The sequence below is a fragment of the Coregonus lavaretus genome, assembly GCF_964263955.1.
Source record: "Coregonus lavaretus genome assembly, chromosome: 22".
NCBI lineage: Eukaryota > Metazoa > Chordata > Actinopteri > Salmoniformes > Salmonidae > Coregonus > Coregonus lavaretus.
The window spans coordinates 3951432-3970891 of NC_140009.1; the positions used below are offsets into that span (position 1 = coordinate 3951432).

The 19460-nt window shown below is 49.5% G+C and overlaps 1 protein-coding gene across 1 annotated transcript in view; it reads left to right on the forward strand.

The window, feature by feature from the left end:
- Positions 1-19460, forward strand: part of lama5 (laminin, alpha 5) — a gene marked incomplete at its 5' end in the record, with an annotated part of 129042 nt that overhangs the window by 87290 nt on the left and 22292 nt on the right. Inside the window, 12 exons of the mRNA XM_084186664.1 lie at positions 347-486; positions 700-853; positions 6908-7041; positions 7513-7678; positions 8467-8601; positions 10481-10632; positions 11088-11220; positions 11869-12012; positions 12362-12492; positions 12702-12866; positions 14014-14143; positions 17189-17358. Of these exons, the coding sequence (XP_084042790.1) occupies positions 347-486; positions 700-853; positions 6908-7041; positions 7513-7678; positions 8467-8601; positions 10481-10632; positions 11088-11220; positions 11869-12012; positions 12362-12492; positions 12702-12866; positions 14014-14143; positions 17189-17358 (1754 nt within the window). The remainder of the gene's footprint in view (positions 1-346; positions 487-699; positions 854-6907; positions 7042-7512; positions 7679-8466; positions 8602-10480; positions 10633-11087; positions 11221-11868; positions 12013-12361; positions 12493-12701; positions 12867-14013; positions 14144-17188; positions 17359-19460) is intronic.

Sequence of the window (19460 nt, forward strand, 5' to 3'; positions counted from 1 at the left end):
ACGATAATGCGTTTCCTGTTTCCGGTCTGTAGTCCAGTAATGATAATGCGTTTCCTGTTTCCTGTCTGTAGTCCAGTAATGATAATGCGTTTCCTGTTTCCTGTCTGTAGTCCAGTAATGATCATGCGTTTCTTGTTTCCTGTCTGTAGTCCAGTAATGATAATGCATTTCCTGTTTCCTGTCTGTAGTCCAGTAATGAAAATGCGTTTCTTGTTTCCTGTCTGTAGTCCAGTAATGATAATGCGTTTCCTGTTTCCTGTCTGTAGTCCAGTAATGATAATGCGATTTCCTGTTTCCTGTCTGTAGTCCAGTAATGATAATGCGATTTCCTGTTTCCTGTCTGTAGTCCAGTAAGGAGTTCCTGGGCATGATGCTGGAGGGGCGGAGACTGCACTGGCTGTTCAACGTGGGTGGAGACACGGCTGAGGTGGAGATGCAGGAGGACGTCCAAACCGATGGTGACTTCAACAACGTGGTCCTGGAAAGGTAACAACTGCCACTGTCATTGGCTGGATTTGTTCTCACTCGGGAACCCAATTTCCTCATAGTCCAAGGGCGACAATTGGCCTTACAAGTCTCAGGCAGGCTATATCATCAGGAGAGTGTCATTTCAAATAATCTCAGCTACACCACCTGCCATTATCACCACCACCACCATCACCATGTTAACCTGCCATCTCTCTATCTCTCTATCTCTAGGATCCTTCAGTACGGTGAGATGGCCATGTCTTTAGAGATCAGTGAACCCAGGGTGACCAAGGCTGTGGTGGAGGCAGGAGGGGACAGCGGACTGCTCAACCTCCAGACAGAAGACACTGTGTTCTACGTGGGCGGGTACCCCGACACCTTCACGGTGAGAAGCAGCTGTGTGTGATTGGGGAGGCCTAGCTGTGGTTTTCTCCCATATATCTCTAATGTTAGTAACTTATAGATATGTTTCCTCTCTCAGCCCCCTCAGTAACCCATATCTCTCTCTACCTTCTCTCAGCCCCCTCAGTAACCCATATCTCTCTCTACCTTCTCTCAGCCCCCTCAGTAACCCATATCTCTCTCTACCTTCTCTCAGCCCCCTCAGTAACCCATATCTCTCTCTACCTTCTCTCAGTCCCCTCAGTAACCCATATCTCTCTCTACCTTCTCTCAGCCCCCTCAGTAACCCATATCTCTCTCTACCTTCTCTCAGCCCCCTCAGTAACCCATATCTCTCTCTACCTTCTCTCAGTCCCCTCAGTAACCCATATCTCTCTCTACCTTCTCTCAGCCCCCTCAGTAACCCATATCTCTCTCTACCTTCTCTCAGCCCCCTCAGTAACCCATATCTTTCTCTACCTTCTCTCAGTCCCCTCAGTAACCCATATCTCTCTCTACCTTCTCTCAGCCCCCTCAGTAACCCATATCTCTCCCTACCTTCTCTCAGCCCCCTCAGTAACCCATATCTCTCTCTACCTTCTCTCAGCCCCCTCAGTAACCCATATCTCTCTCTACCTTCTCTCAGCCCCCTCAGTAACCCATATATCTCTCTAGCTTCTCTCAGCCCCCCCAGTAACCCATATCTCTCTCTACCTTCTCTCAGCCCCCTCAGTAACCCATATCTCTCTCTACCTTCTCTCAGCCCCCTCAGTAACCCATATCTCTCTCTAGCTTCTCTCAGCCCCCTCAGTAACCCATATCTCTCTCTACCTTCTCTCAGCCCCCTCAGTAACCCATATCTCTCTCTAGCTTCTCTCAGCCCCCTCAGTAACCCATATATCTCTCTACCTTCTCTCAGCCCCCTCAGTAACCCATATCTCTCTCTAGCTTCTCTCAACCCCCTCAGTAACCCATATCTCTCTCTAGCTTCTCTCAGCCCCCTCAGTAACCCATATCTCTCTCTAGCTTCTCTCAGCCCCCTCAGTAACCCATATCTCTCTCTAGCTTCTCTCAGCCCCCTCAGTAACCCATATCTCTCTCTAGCTTCTCTCAACCCCCTCAGTAACCCATATCTCTCTCTACCTTCTCTCAGCCCCCTCAGTAACCCATATATCTCTCTACCTTCTCTCAGTCCCCTCAGTAACCCATATCTCTCTCTACCTTCTCTCAGCCCCCTCAGTAACCCATATCTCTCTCTACCTTCTCTCAGCCCCCTCAGTAACCCATATCTCTCTCTACCTTCTCTCAACCCCCTCAGTAACCCATATCTCTCTCTAGCTTCTCTCAGCCCCCTCAGTAACCCATATCTCTCTCTAGCTTCTCTCAACCCCCTCAGTAACCCATATCTCTCTCCAGCTTCTCTCAACCCCCTCAGTAACCCATATCTCTCTCTAGCTTCTCTCAGTCCCCTCAGTAACCCATATCTCTCTCTAGCTTCTCTCAACCCCCTCAGTAACCCATATCTCTCTCTACCTTCTCTCAGCCCCCTCAGTAACCCATATATCTCTCTACCTTCTCTCAGTCCCCTCAGTAACCCATATCTCTCTCTAGCTTCTCTCAGCCCCCTCAGTAACCCATATCTCTCTCTACCTTCTCTCAGCCCCCTCAGTAACCCATATCTCTCTCTAGCTTCTCTCAGCCCCCTCAGTAACCCATATCTCTCTCTACCTTCTCTCAGCCCCCTCAGTAACCCATATCTCTCTCTACCTTCTCTCAGCCCCCTCAGTAACCCATATCTCTCTCTACCTTCTCTCAGCCCCCTCAGTAACCCATATCTCTCTCTAGCTTCTCTCAGCCCCCTCAGTAACCCATATCTCTCTCTAGCTTCTCTCAGCCCCCTCAGTAACCCATATCTCTCTCTACCTTCTCTCAGCCCCCTCAGTAACCCATATCTCTCTCTACCTTTTCTCAGCCCCCTCAGTAACCCATATCTCTCTCTAGCTTCTCTCAGCCCCCTCAGTAACCCATATATCTCTCTAGCTTCTCTCAGCCCCCTCAGTAACCCATATCTCTCTCTACCTTCTCTCAGCCCCCTCAGTAACCCATATATCTCTCTACCTTCTCTCAGTCTCCTCAGTAACCCATATATCTCTCTAGATTCTCTCAGCCCCCTCAGTAACCCATATCTCTCTCTACCTTCTCTCAGCCTCCTCAGTAACCCATATCTCTCTCTACCTTCTCTCAACCCCCTCAGTAACCCATATCTCTCCCTACCTTCTCTCAGCCCCCTCAGTAACCCATATTTACATTTACATTTACGTCATTTAGCAGACGCTCTTATCCAGAGCGACTTACAAATAGGTGCATTCACCTTATAGCCAGTGGGATAACCACTTTACAATGTTTTATTTTATTTATTTATTTATTATATTTATATATTTTTTTGGGGGGGGGGGGTGGGTTGGGGTAAGGGGGGGTAGAAGGATTACTTTATCCTATCCCAGGTATTCCTTAAAGAGGTGGGGTTTCAAATGTCTCCGGAAGGTGGTGAGTGACTCCGCTGTCCTGGCGTCGTGAGGGAGCTTGTTCCACCATTGGGGTGCCGGAGCAGCGAACAGTTTTGACTGGGCTGAGCGGGAACTGTGCTTCCGCAGAGGTAGGGGAGCCAGCAGGCCAGAGGTGGATGAACGCAATGCCCTCGTTTGGGTGTAGGGACTGATCAGAGCCTGAAGGTACGGAGGTGCCGTTCCCCTCACAGCTCCGTAGGCAAGCACCATGGTCTTGTAGCAGATGCGAGCTTCAACTGGAAGCCAGTGGAGTGTGCGGAGGAGCGGGGTGACGTGAGAGAACTTGGGAAGGTTGAACACCAGACGGGCTGCGGCATTCTGGATGAGTTGTAGGGGTTTAATGGCACAGGCAGGGAGCCCAGCCAACAGCGAGTTGCAGTAATCCAGACGGGAGATGACAAGTGCCTGGATTAGGACCTGTGCCGCTTCCTGTGTAAGGCAGGGTCGTACTCTCCGAATGTTGTACAGCATGAACCTACAGGATCGGGTCACCGCCTTGATGTTAGCGGAGAACGACAGGGTGTTGTCCAGGGTCACGCCAAGGCTCTTCGCACTCTGGGAGGAGGACACAACAGAGTTGTCAACCGTGATGGCGAGATCATGGAACAGGCAGTCCTTCCCCGGGAGGAAGAGCAGCTCCGTCTTGCCAAGGTTCAGCTTGAGGTGGTGATCCGTCATCCATACTGATATGTCTGCCAGACATGCAGAGATGCGATTCGCCACCTGGTTATCAGAAGGGGGAAAGGAGAAGATTAGTTGTGTGTCGTCAGCGTAGCAATGATAGGAGAGGCCATGTGAGGATATGATAGAGCCAAGTGACTTGGTGTATAGCGAGAATAGGAGAGGGCCTAGAACTGAGCCCTGGGGGACACCAGTGGTGAGAGCACGTGGTGCGGAGACAGCTTCTCGCCACGCCACTTGGTAGGAGCGACCGGTCAGGTAGGACGCAATCCAAGAGTGAGCCGCGCCGGAGATGCCCAGCTCGGAGAGGGTGGAGAGGAGGATCTGATGGTTCACAGTATCAAAGGCAGCAGACAGGTCTAGAAGGACAAGAGCAGAGGAGATAGAGTTAGCTTTAGCAGTGCGGAGAGCCTCCGTGACACAGAGAAGAGCAGTCTCAGTTGAATGACCAGTCTTGAAACCTGACTGGTTTGGATTAAGAAGGTCATTCTGAGAGAGATAGCAAGAGAGTTGGCTAAAGACGGCACGCTCAATAGTTTTGGAAAGAAAAGAAAGAAGGGATACTGGTCTGTAGTTGTTGACATCAGAGGGATCGAGTGTTGGTTTTTTGAGAAGGGGTGCAACTCTCGCTCTCTTGAAGACGGAAGGGACATAGCCAGCGGTCAAGGATGAGTTGATCAGCGAGGTGAGGTAAGGGAGAAGGTCACCGGAGATGGTCTGGAGAAGAGAGGAGGGGATAGGGTCAAGCGGGCAGGTTGTTGGGCAGCCTGCCGTCACAAGTCGCAAGATTTTATCTGGAGAGAGAGGGGAGAAAGAAGTCAAAGCATAGGGTAGGGCAGTGTGAGCAGGACCAGCAGTGTCATTTGACTTAACAAACGAGGATCGGATGTCGTCAACCTTCTTTTCAAAATGGTTGACGAAGTCATCCACAGAGAGGGAGGGGGGGGGGGGGGGGGTGAGGATTCAGCAGGGAGGAGAATGTGGCAAAGAGCTTCCTAGGGTTAGAGGCAGATGCTTGGAATTTAGAGTGGTAGAAAGTGGCCTTAGCAGCAGAAACAGATGAAGAAAATGTAGAGAGGAGGGAGTGAAAATATGCCAGGTCCGCAGGGAGTCTAGTTTTCTTCCATTTCCGCTCAGCTGCCCGGAGCTCTGTTCTGTGAGCTCGCAATGAGTCATCAAGCCACGGAGCTGGAGGGGAGGACCGAGCCGGCCGGGAGGATAGGGGACATAGAGAGTCAAAGGATGCAGAAAGGGAGGAGAGGAGGGTTGAGGAGGCAGAATCAGGAGATTGGAGGGAGAAGGATTGAGCAGAGGGAAGAGATGATAGGATGGAAGAAGAGAGAGTAGCGGGAGAGAGAGAGCGAAGGTTGCGACGGCGCATAACCATCTGTGTAGGGGCAGAGTGAGTAGTGTTGGAGGAGAGAGAGAGAGAAAAGGATACAAAGTAGTGGTCGGAGACATGGAGGGGAGTTGCAGTGAGATTAGTAGAAGAACAGCATCTAGTAAAGATGAGGTCAAGCGTATTGCCTGCCTTGTGAGTAGGGGGGGATGGTGAGAGGGTGAGGTCAAAAGAGGAGAGGAGTGGAAAGAAGGAGGCAGAGAGAAATGAGTCAAATGTAGACGTAGGGAGGTTGAAATCCCCCAGAACTGTGAGGGGTGAGCCATCCTCAGGAAAGGAACTTATCAAGGCGTCAAGCTCATTGATGAACTCTCCAAGGGAACCTGGAGGGCGATAGATGACAAGGATATTAAGCTTAAATGGGCTAGTGACTGTGACAGCATGGAATTCAAATGAGGAGATAGACAGATGGGTCAGGGGAAAAATTGAGAATGTCCACTTGGGAGAGATGAGGATTCCTGTGCCACCACCCCGCTGACCAGATGCTCTCGGGGTATGCGAGAACACATGGTCAGATGAGGAGAGAGCAGCAGGAGTAGCAGTGTTTTCAGTGGTAATCCATGTTTCCGTCAGCGCCAAGAAGTCGAGGGACTGGAGGGTAACATAGGCTGAGATGAACTCTGCCTTTTTGGCAGCAGAACGGCAGTTCCAGAGGCTGCCTGAGACCTGGAACTCCACGTGGGTGGTGCGTGCAGGGACCATCAGGTTAGAGAGGCAGCAGCCACGCGGTGTGAGGCGTTTGTGTAGCCTGTGCGGAGAGGAGAGAACAGGGATAGGCAGAGGCATAGTTGACAGGCTGCAGCAGATGGCTACAATAATGCAGAGGAGATCGGAATGAAATGAACTAAACATCTGGGAAAGGAGAGAGCGGGGCCTCCCTCACCACAACTCCCAAATATAACTCTCCCAACTTCCACCTCAGAAACTATAATTGTTGTAAACTACAGCGGTTCAATGTTTTCTAGGAATAGACTAACTTAGTTTATTCAGCTAGCTAACTAGGTGCAGTATTATTCCGTGAAAATCGTCCGGGCACCTCGTCATAAGACGCCACAGCCAGCTAGCATGCCGGACTCCAACAACACGGTTTAGCGCCAATACTCGGCCACAACAAACCACCAGTGTATCAACACGCAAGCAGATCGTTCGTGTCCGTGTCTAACGTTGTGGGTTAGTCCCGACAGCTTGAGCGAGTCCGTCGTCAACTTATTCAGCCAGTTAGTTAGCTAGAATAGTTAGCAAACTAGCTAGCCATTGCTTTCAGACAAAGAAGAACCCCTCCTTTCACGGCACGAACACACAGAGAGAGCCAAACTAACGTTAAATAGTCGCCCATGTCCCGAATTCCTTGAACGACTCGGGCTATCATATCTCTCTCTAACTTCTCTCTCTCTCTCTGTTCTTCTCTCAGCCCCCTCTCCAGCTCCAGCTGCCCAACTTCAAGGGCTGTTTTGAGCTGGAGACCCTGAATGAGGAGGTGCTCAGTCTCTATAACTTCGAGAACATCTTCCAACTCAACACCACCGAGGAGAAACCATGTGGAAGGTGAGACCACTAGCAGACCACTACATCCTATCTCTATGGCTGGAGCGCTGAATACTACCAACAGCCTCTAACCACTGTGGACTTCTGCATCTGGGAGCTATAGTTATAGTTTCCATCCCCTACAAAAAGCTGATCTTATATTTTGCGGTCTACACTCTTAGAAAAAAAGGTTTCCAAAAGGGTTCTTCAGCTGTCCCCAAAGGATAACCCTTTTTTGGTTCCAGGTAGAACGCTTTTGGGTTCCATTTAGAACCCTCTGTGGAAAGGGTTCTACATGGAACCAAAAGCAGTTATTCAAAGGGTTCTCCTACGGGGACAGCCGAAGAACCCTTTTAAGTTCTAGATAGCAAAAAAAATTCTAAGAGTGTAGGGCCTAGTTCACTCAGTTAGCAAAACCAAATGTACAACATTGTCTACGAATATTGTGATGTTGTTTGCCATGTTAGTGACGTGTGTTTCTTTGTTTGTCAGAGCGAAGCCGGTGTTGACCCAGCAGTGGGTGAACGACGCGGCCTACTTTGACGGGACGGGTTACGCCGAGGTCACCTTCAAGGAGGACACAGGGAAGATGCAGCGCTTTGAACAGGAAGTTAAACTGATGAGTCACAACGGCATCCTGCTCATACTCCACAGCCAGGTCAGAGGTCACGCTACTGCTGCTGGGGTTTAAATCTCAACACTACACTGGCATGAAAATATATATATGTTCACAGTGTTTAGCACCGGATAGGATAGGAAAGGATGAACGTTAATGTCCCCGAGGGGAAAACTGTCTTAGACACACAGTACTGCTGTATATAAAATAACTGCTGTGTCCCGTAGTATCATACTGTAATCTATCTAATGACTGTTAACGCTCTTATAAAAACAATGTTTTGAGTCCTGATTCACTTAGACACTTTCCATCATGGATTTAAAACATTGGAATGGTGTAACCATTGTCATAGTTCAATCCATACAATACAGTGTGCTTGTGCACACTTCAGGGGAAAGGTAGAGAGTCAGGATGTAGCCAACATTATTGATGCCCTGTTGGTTCCTGTTTTAACCTGTCTGTGTATTGATGCCCTGTTGGTTCCTGTTTTAACCTGTCTGTGTATTGATGCCCTGTTGGTTCCTGTTTTAACCTGTCTGTGTATTGAAGCCCTGTTGGTTCCTGTTTTAACCTGTCTGCGTATTGAAGCCCTGTTGGTTCCTGTTTTAACCTGTCTGTGTATTGAAGCCCTGTTGGTTCCTGTTTTAACCTGTCTGTGTATTGACGCCCTGTTGGTTCCTGTTTTAACCTGTCTGTGTATTGAAGCCCTGTTGGTTCCTGTTTTAACCTGTCTGTGTATTGATGCCCTGTTGGTTCCTGTTTTAACCTGTCTGTGTATTGAAGCCCTGTTGGTTCCTGTTTGAACCTGTCTGTGTATGTGACCCCATCAGGAGAAGTTCCTGTGCTTGGCGGTGCGTCAGGGACGTCTCAGGGTCTTCTATGACGTCACTGGTTCTCTACAGGAACTGGAGCCTAAAGACCCGGACTCACCTTACCTCAAGATCAGCGACGCTGACCCCAAATCTGTAAGAAACATTATACCCTAGCTAGTGTTAAAGGCTGTAAGTAAGAGCGTCTGCTAAATGACGTAAATGTAAGTACACTGACATTAAAGCTAGTGCAAACATAGAAATAGAGTTGCTCTTGGACATGCAGTACAATACATGCAGTACAATACATGCAGTATAATACATGCAGTACAATACATGCAGTATTCATTAATTGTCTTTGGGCAACAAGTTGGTGTGATGAGGAGGTTTGCAGTTTTGGAAAATAGTTTCTTAACCTCAAGACATTTTCTCCTGGAAGGTTAAAACCTTTTTTATTGCAGTGGGCTAAATCAGGGTCACACAGAGTGTTTCTTGGTAGTCTTAAACAAATCTACTTTGAAACAAAAATATACACCTCACACACGTGGTTATGGGCTTTGAAAAGAATACACCTGTTTACACTTTATATACATCACAGAAGACTGAAATATAACAAAACCGTTTGACATGGAAACACCGGACCTAGGGCATAAAAAAAAAAAAAAAACGGTTTATTAACTATGAAACTATGAAAAATATTAATAACATTCCACCCATGAGGCCACTAGAGGGCGCATTGGTCATTCGACTGCAGGAACATTTACAGTTGAAGTCGGAGGTTTACATACACTTAGGTTGGAATCATTAAATCTTGTTTTTCAACCACTCCACAAATTTCTTGTTAACAAACTATAATTTTGGCAAGTCGGTTAGGACATCTACTTTGTGCATGACACAAGTAATTTTTCCAACAATTGTTTACAGACAGATTATTTCACTTATAATTCACTGTATCACAATTCCAGTGGGTCAGAGGTTTACATACACTAAGTTGACTGTGCCTTTAAACAGCTTGGAAAGTTCCAGAAAATGATGTCATGGCTTTAGAAGCTTCTGATAGGCTAATTGACATCATTTGAGTCAATTGGAGGTGTACCTGTGAATGTATTTCAAGGCCTGCCTTCAAACTCAGTGCCTCTTTGCTTGACATCATGGGAAAATCAAAATAAATCAGCCAAGACCTCATTAAAAAAATGGTAGACCTCCACAAGTCTGGTTCATCCTTGGGAGCAATTTCCAAACACCTGAAGGTACCACGTTCATCTGTACAAACAATAGTACGCAAGTATAAACACCATGGGACCACGCAGCCGTCATACCGCGCAAGAAGGAGACGCGTTCTGTCTCCTAGAGATGAATGTACTTTGGTGCGAAAAGTGCAGAAGAACACCATCCCAACCGTGAAGCACGGGGGTGGCAGCATCATGCTGTGAGGGTGCTTTGCTGCAGGAGGGACTGGTGCACTTCACAAAATAGATGGCATCATGACGAAGGAAAATTATGTGGATAGATTGAAGCAACATCTCAAGACATCAGTCAGGAAGTTAAAGCTTGGTTGCAAATGGACAATGACTATAGAAAATTTGTGGGCAGAACTGGAAAAGCGTGTGCGAGCAAGGAGGCTACAAACCTGACTCAGTTACACCAGCTCTGTCAGGAAGAATGGGCCAAAATTCACCCAACTTATTGTGGGAAGCTTGTGGAAGGCTCCCCGAAACGTTTGACCCAAGTTAAACAATTTAAAGGCAATGCTACCAAATACTAATTGAGTGTATGTAAACTTCTGACCCACTGGGAATGTGATGAAAGAAATAAAAGCTGAAATAAATCACTCTCTCTACTATTATTCTGACATTTCACATTCTTAAAATAAAGTGGTGATCCTAACTGACCTAAGACAGGGAATTTTTACTAGGATTAAATGTCAGGAATTGTGAAAAACTGAGTTTAGATGTATTTGGCTAAGGTGTATGTCAACTTCCGAATTCAACTGTGTGTGCAAGTTGAAAAGTGTAGTGTTTGTGTTCCTGTGTAGTTGGAGATCATCCTCCTCTATGATACGACCACGCGTGTTGTGGTGAGGAACAACCGCCAAACCCTGTTTAACTACGTCTTCACCACGCCCCTGCCACGCTTCGAAGGCAGCTACTACCTGGCCGGAGTCCCAGAGGAGAAGATGCCTGAAAAGTGAGCAACATACACACACACACGCACAGACACGCAGACACACACACACACACGCAGACACACACACACACACGCAGACACACACACACGCAGACACACACACACGCAGACACACACACACACACGCACAGACACGCAGACACACACAGACACGCAGACACACACACACACACGCAGACACACACACACACGCAGACACACACACACGCAGACACATACACACGCAGACACACACACACACACACAGACACACACACACACACGCAGACACACACACACACGCAGACACACACACACGCAGACACACACACACGCAGACACACACACACGCAGACACACACACACACAGACACACACACACACGCAGACACACACAGGAAAGACATTCCCAAGTATGAAACACTATTTGACTGCAGTATGTTAACTCTTCATGATATTTTTCTCCCTCTACCCAGCCTGAAGGCCCTGTTCCCTCGTCAGGGCTCTCTTAAGGGCTGTTTCAGGAACGTCAAGGCCATGAACTCTCACATCGACCTGAAGAGAATGAGCAGCTCTGGGGTCAGCTACGGCTGTGCCAACGACCTACTGGTTAGTATACTGTTAGTTATGGGCAGGTCTGGGGTCAGCTACGGCTGTGCCAACGACCTACTGGTTAGTATACTGTTAGTTATGGGCAGATCTGGGGTCAGCTACGGCTGTGCCAACGACCTACTGGTTAGTATACTGTTAGTTATGGGCAGGTCTGGGGTCAGCTACGGCTGTGCCAACGACCTACTGGTTAGTATACTGTTAGTTATGGGCAGGTCTGGGGTCAGCTACGGCTGTGCCAACGACCTACTGGTTAGTATACTGTTAGTTATGGGCAGGTCTGGGGTCAGCTACGGCTGTGCCAACGACCTACTGGTTAGTATACTGTTAGTTATGGGCAGGTCTGGGGTCAGCTACGGCCGTGCCAACGACCTACTGGTTAGTATACTGTTAGTTATGGGCAGATCTGGGGTCAGCTACGGCTGTGACAACGACCTACTGGTTAGTATACTGTTAGTTATGGGCAGGTCTGGGGTCAGCTACGGCTGTTCCAACGATCTGCTGGTGAGTATTGAGACAATAACACTCTCAGCCACAGGGATACATTAAATTAAATATTCCCTGACCAAGATGGCTGTCCTTTTAGTCACGTTGTTGAGATGCCAATGTCCATTCTAGTGTTCTAATTCTGTGCTCTCTGTATGTCAGGTGGCCCGTGAGGCCCACTTCTCAGGCCAGAGTTACTTGGACCTGTCTCCAGACAGCATCCCTGGTCTCAGGAACAGCTTCTACGCCGGCTTCGGCTTCCGCACAGACCAGAAGAACGGACTCATGTTCTACCATCAGGCTCAGGTACTGCTCTCTCTCTCTCTCTCTCTCTCTCTCTCTCTCTGTCTTTCTGTCTCTCTCTCTGTCGCTCTCTGTTCTCTCTCTTTGTCTCTCTCTCTCTCTCTCTCTCTCTCTCTCGCTCTCTCTCTCTGTCTCTCTCTTCTCTCTCTCTGTCTCACTCTTCTCACTCTCTCTGTCTCTCTCTCTCTCTCTGTCTCTCTCTGTCTCTCTCTCTCTCTCTCTGTCTCTCTCTCTGTCTGTGTTCTCTCTCTGTCTCTCTCTCTCTCTCTTTGTCTCTCTCTTTGTCTCTCTCTCTATCTGGTGTTCTCTCTCGTCATGACGGTGTGTGATGTAATGTGTGTTCTCTCGTCAGGACGGCGTGTGCCAGGTGTTCCTGGATAAAGGTCATGTGATAGTGAGGGCAGGTAACAACGAGGTGAAGACTCAGAAGACCTACAACGATGACAACGATCATTATGTAGCTCTGTACAGCAACAGCAATGGGTAGGATTTACCATCTATCAACTACATGATCATTATGTAGCTGTACAGCAACTACCAACTCAATTAGTATTATCTACCACTGATCTCGAGTTGACTAAGGCTAATTCAACATACATTAGCTGGATACTATTTGATAACCCCTGCCCATGTGACATGTTGGGTTGCTGACTCGTTGCTGATGTCTTGTGTCGTGGTTTGTGTCTCTGTAGGTTGCGTCTGTATGTGGATGACGTCCTGGAGAAGGCTGGGGATAGTGGTCGTGGAGGGGACAGCAGCCAGGCGGCATTACTACCTGGAGGGGTCTACCTGGGAGGAACACCTGACAGCAGCCTCAACAACCTTACCGGCTGTCTTAGCAACCTGTTCATCAAGAGGTTAGTAACCTTACTGGCTGTCTTAGTAACCTTACTGGCTGTCTTAGTAACCTTACCGCTGTCTTAGTAACCTTACCGGCTGTCTTAGTAACCTTACCGGCTGTCTTAGCAACCTGTTCATCAAGAGGTTAGTAACCTTACTGGCTGTCTTAGCAACCTTACTGGCTGTCTTAGTAACCTTACCGGCTGTCTTAGTAACCTTACCGGCTGTCTTAGCAACCTGTTAATCAAGAGGTTAGTAACCTTACTGGCTGCCATAGCAACCTTACCGGCTGTCTTAGCAACCTTACCGGCTGTCTTAGCAACCTTACCGGCTGTCTTAGCAACCTTACCGGCTGTCTTAGTAACCTTACCGGCTGTCTTAGTAACCTTACCGGCTGTCTTAGCAACCTTACCGGCTGTCTTAGCAACCTTACCGGCTGTCTTAGCAACCTTACCGGCTGTCTTAGCACCCTTACCGGCTGTCTTAGTAACCTTACCGGCTGTCTTAGGAACCTTACCGGCTGTCTTAGTAACCTTACCGGCTATCTTAGCAACCTTACCGGCTGTCTTAGTAACCTTACCGGCTGTCTTAGTAACCTTACCGGCTATCTTAGCAACCTTACCGGCTGTCTTAGTAACCTTACCGGCTGTCTTAGTAACCTTACCGGCTATCTTAGCAACCTTACCGGCTGTCTTAGTAACCTTACCGGCTGTCTTAGTAACCTTACCGGCTGTCTTAGTAACCTTACCGGCTATCTTAGCAACCTTACCGGCTGTCTTAGTAACATTACCGGCTGTCTTAGTAACCTTACCGGCTGTCTTAGCAACCTTACCGGCTGTCTTAGCAACCTTACCGGCTGTCTTAGTAACCTTACCGGCTGTCTTAGTAACCTTACCGGCTGTCTTAGCAACCTGTTCATCAAGAGGTGAACAACATATGGGGTTAAGAGCACAGGAATAGACAGAGCAGAGAAAGTAGGGAGGTGTGGAGGATTACATTCATTTCACAGTTTAAAATTGAGAGATGGATATGTTGCTACTACTACTAGATTAGAAACTAATTCTCTAAGACTAGATCTGATATACCACTGGAATAATATAACTGGAACTGTATCCCATGACAACGGGCCAACAACACTAGAATGACTGTAACGTTACTCTACAGAGACAAGCCTTCTCAGATGGTGGTGAACCTGATGAATGCTAAGGAGAACATCGACGTTCCTCTAGATTGTCCTACTGCCAAGAAACCTCAGCAGATCCTGGCCACACCCCCACGCCAGAAGAAGCCTAAGGTACCTGACCTGCCACCATGGAGATATACAGTATATAATAAAGCATCTTCACTCTGGATTGAGTTGGTTGACCTGACACCAAAAACGGTTACTTTTGAAATTATTGCAAATGTATTAAATATAAAAAACTGAAATATCATATATTTATACATTTGTCATTTAGCAGACGCTAAATGTATATATATATATAAGTATTCAGACCCTTTACTCATTACTTTGTTGAAGCACTTTTGGCAGCGATTACAGCCTCCGAGTCTTCTTGGGTATGACGCTACAAGCTTGGCACACCTGTATTTGGGGAGTTTCTCCCATTCTTTTCTGCAGATTCTCTCAAGCTCTGTCAGGTTGGATGGGGAGCGTCGCTGCACAGCTATTTTCAGGTCTCTCCAGAGATGTTAGATCGGGTTCAAGTCCGGGCTCTGGCTGGGCCACTCAAGGACATTCAGAGACTTGTCCCGAAGCCACTCCTGCGTTGTCTTGGCTGTGTGCTTAGGGTAGTTGTCCTGTTGGAAGGTGAACCTTTGCCCCAGTCTGAGGTCCTGAGCAGGTTTCCCTTGATCGTGACTAGTCTCCCAGTCCCTGCCGCTGAAAAACATCCCCACAGCATGATGCTGCCACCACCATGCTTCACCGTAGGGATGGTCCCAGGTTTCCTCCAGACGTGACGCTTGGTATTCAGGCCAAAGAGTTCAATCTTAGTTTCATCAGATCAGAGAATCTTGTTTCTCATGGTCTGAGAGTCCTTTAGGTGCCTTTTTGCAAACTCCAAGCGGGCTGTCATGTGCCTTTTACTGAGGAGTGGCTTCTGTCTGGCCACTCTACCATAAAGGCCTGATTGGTGGAGTGCTGCAGAGATGGTTGTCCTTCTGGAAGGTTCTCCCATCTCCACAGAGGAATTCTGGAGCTCTGTCAGAGTGACCAACGGGTTCTTGGTCACCTCCCTGACCAAGGCCCTTCTCCCCCGATTGCTCAGTTTGGCCGGGCGGCCAGCTCTAGGAAGAGTCTTGGTGGTTCCAAACTTCTTCCATTTAAGAATGATGGAGGCCACTGTGTTCTTGGGGACCTTCAATGCTGCAGAAATGTTTTGGTACCCTTCCCCAGATCTGTGCCTCGACACAATCCTGTCTCGGAGCTCTACGGACAATTCTTTCGACCTCATGGCTTGGTTTTTGCTCATGTCCAATCAATTGAATTTACCACAGGTGGATGCCAATCAAGTTGTAGAAACATCTCAAGGATGATCAATGGAAACAGGATGCACCTGAGCTAAATTTTCGAGTATCATAGCAAAGGGTCTGAATACTTGTGTAAATAAGGTATTTTTTTTATTTCTAAAAACCTGTTTTCGCTTTGTCATTATGGGTTATTTTGTGTAGATTGAATTTTAGTTTTTTTAAATTAATTTTAGAATAAGGCTGTAACGTAACAGAATGTGGAAAAAGGGAAGGGGTCTGAATATCTGTTTCTGTCTTCCTCTCCTATGTTCTCCATCACATTTTCAGCGTCTAACTTTCCTAGACACCTGCTCGTCGAACATCTCATTCCAAAATCATGGGCATTAGTATGGAGTTGGTTCCCCCCCTTTGCTGCTATAACAGCCTCCGCTCTTCTGGGAAGGCTTTCCACTAGATGTTGGAACATTGCTGCGGGGACTTGCTTCCATTCAGCCAAAAGAGCATTAGTGAGGTTGGGCACTGATGTTGGGTGATTAGGCCTGGCTCGCAGTCGCCGTTCCAATTCATCCCAAAGGTGTTCGATGGGGTTGAGGTCAGGGCTCTGTGCAGGCCAGTCAAGTTCTTCCACACCGATCTCGACAAACCATTTCTGTATGGACCTCCCTTTGTGCATGGGAGCATTGTCTTGCTGAAACAGGAAAGGGCCTTCCCAAAACTGTTGCAACAAATTTGGAAGCACAGAATCGTCTAGAATGTCATTGTATGCTGTAGCGTTAAGATTTCCCTTCAATGGAACTAAGGGGCCTAGCCCGAACCATGAAAAACAGCCCCAGACCATTATTCCTCCTCCACCAAACTTTACAGTTGTCACTATGCATTGGGGTAAGTAGCGTTCTCCTGGCATCCGCCAAACCCAGATTTGTCACTTGGACTGCCAGATGGTGAAGCGTGATTCATCACTCCAGAGAACGCGTTTCCACTGCTCCAGAGTCCAATGTCAGCGAGCTTTACACCACTCCAGCCGACGCTTGGCATTGTGCGTGGTGATCTTAGGCTTGTGTGCGGCTGCTCGGCCATGGAAACCCATTTCATGAAGCTCCTGACGAACAGTTATTGTGCTGATGTTGCGTCCAGAGGCAGTGTTGCAACCGATAACATACGATTTTTACTCGCTACATGCTTCAGCACTCAGTGGCCCCGTTCTGTGAGCTTGTGTGGCCTACCACTTAGCGGCTGAGCTGTTGTTGCTCCAAGATGTTTACACTTCACAATAACACCACTTAGAGTTGACCGGGGCAGCTCTAGCATGGCAGAAATTTTACGAACTGACTTGTTGGAAAGGTGGCATCCTATGACAGTGCCACGTTGAAAGTCACTGAGCTCTTCAGTAAGGCCATTCTACTGCCAATGTTTGTCTATGGAGATTGCATGGCTGTGTGCTCGATTGTATACACCTGTCAGCAACGGGTGTGGCTCAAATAGCCGAATCCACTAATTTGATTAATGTAGTGTATCAGTGGATGAACAACCCTCTCTATCTACCCTTTCCCCTGGTCCTTTACAACAACTCACTGTGAAATTCTCTTTCCTTCCTTCCTTCCTTCCTTCCTTCCTTCCTTCCTTCCTTCCTTCCTTCCTTCCTTCCTTCCTTCCTTCCTTCCTTCCTTCCTTCCTTCCTTCCTTCCTCCCTCCCTCCCTCCCTCCCTCCCTCCCTACCTCCCCACCTCCCCCCTCCCCCCCTCCCCACCTCCCCCCTCCCTCCCCCCCTCCCTCCCTCCCTCCCTCCCTCCCTCCCTCCCCCCCTCCACACCTCCCCCCTCCCCCCTCCCCCCTCCCTCCCCGCCTCCCCCCTCCCTTCCTACCTCTACAGGGTAAACAAAGGAAGCCTGCTGGTGGTAGTTGGTCAGGCGGGCAGAGCCGCAGTGCCAGGGAGTCCTGCCAGGGGGAGCTGGCCAATCAGGAGGTTGGAGCTCTGCACTTCAGTGGCTCCTCCCACAGCCACCAGCGCTACGACACGCTTCCCGAGGCCTTCAGCAGGACGTGAGTACTAGTACCAGTTTTACCATATCCAATCCTCTGGGATCTAGGACTGTCTAGGGTGAACGGCTAGGAGTCTGTTTGGAATTCAGCTAGAGTGGTGTTTGAGATCGGCTACAGTGCAGTTGTTGACAGCAGATTGACTGATCTACAAATCATCCTGCATCCTAAATAACTCAGTATTATTTGTAGATCAGTTAGCCTGCTCAATCTGTGATCAGCAACTGAGCAAAATGGCCGGTAAACAACACCTTTCCCACCTGTCACTGCCCCGTCTCTCCCACCTGTAACACCTGTCACTGCCCCGTCTCTCCCACCTGTAACACCTGTCACTGCCCCGTCTCTCCCACCTGTAACACCTGTCACTGCCCCGTCTCTCCCACCTGTAACACCTGTCACTGCCCCGTCTCTCCCACCTGTAACACCTGTCACTGCCCCGTCTCTCCCACCTGTAACACCTGTCACTGCCCCGTCTCTCCCACCTGTAACACCTGTCACTGCCCCGTCTCTCCCACCTGTAACACCTGTCACTGCCCCGTCTCTCCCACCTTTCCCACCTGTCACTGCCCCGTCTCTCCCACCTTTCCCACCTGTCACTGCCCCGTCTCTCCCACCTGTAACACCTGTCACTGCCCCGTCTCTCCCACCTGGAAAACCTGTCACTGCCCCGTCTCTCCAACCTTTCCCACCTGTCACTGCCCCGTCTCTCCCACCTGTAACACCTGTCACTGCCCCGTCTCTCCCACCTGTAACACCTGTCACTGCCCCGTCTCTCCCACCTTTCCCACCTGTCACTGCCCCGTCTCTCCCACCTGTAACACCTGTCACTGCCCCGTCTCTCCCACCTGTAACACCTGTCACTGCCCCGTCTCTCCCACCTTTAACACCTGTCACTGCCCCGTCTCTCCCACCTGTAACACCTGTCACTGCCCCGTCTCTCCCACCTGTAACACCTGTCACTGCCCCGTCTCTCCCACCTTTCCCACCTGTCACTGCCCCGTCTCTCCCACCTTTCCCACCTGTCACTGCCCCGTCTCTCCCACCTGTAACACCTGTCACTGCCCCGTCTCTCCCACCTGTAACACCTGTCACTGCCCCGTCTCTCCCACCTCTCCCACCTGTCACTGCCCCGTCTCTCCCACCTGTAACACCTGTCACTGCCCCGTCTCTCCCACCTGTAACACCTGTCACTGCCCCGTCTCTCCCACCTGTAACACCTGTCACTGCCCCGTCTCTCCCACCTGTAACACCTGTCACTGCCCCGTCTCTCCCACCTTTCCCACCTGTCACTGCCCCGTCTCTCCCACCTGTAACACCTGTCACTGCCCCGTCTCTCCCACCTTTCCCACCTGTCACTGCCCCGTCTCTCCCACCTGGAACACCTGTCACTGCCCCGTCTCTCCCACCTGTAACACCTGTCACTGCCCCGTCTCTCCAACCTGTAACACCTGTCACTGCCCCGTCTCTCCCACCTGTAACACCTGTCATTGCCCCGTCTCTCCCACCTTTCCCACCTGTCACTGCCCCGTCTCTCCCACCTGGAACACCTGTCACTGCCCCGTCTCTCCCACCTGTAACACCTGTCACTGCCCCGTCTCTCCCACCTGTAACACCTGTCACTGCCCCGTCTCTCCCACCTTTCCCACCTGTCACTGCCCCGTCTCTCCCACCTGGAACACCTGTCACTGCCCCGTCTCTCCCACCTGTAACACCTGTCACTGCCCCGTCTCTCCCACCTGTAACACCTGTCACTGCCCCGTCTCTCCCACCTCTCCCACCTGTCACTGCCCCGTCTCTCCCACCTGTAACACCTGTCACTGCCCCGTCTCTCCCACCTGTAACACCTGTCACTGCCCCGTCTCTCCCACCTGTAACATCTGTCACTGCCCCGTCTCTCCCACCTGTAACACCTGTCACTGCCCCGTCTCTCCCACCTCTCCCACCTGTCACTGCCCCGTCTCTCCCACCTCTCCCACCTGTCACTGCCCCGTCTCTCCCACCTCTCCCACCTGTCACTGCCCCGTCTCTCCCACCTGTAACACCTGTCACTGCCCCGTCTCTCCAACCTTTCCCACCTGTCACTGCCCCGTCTCTCCCACCTGTAA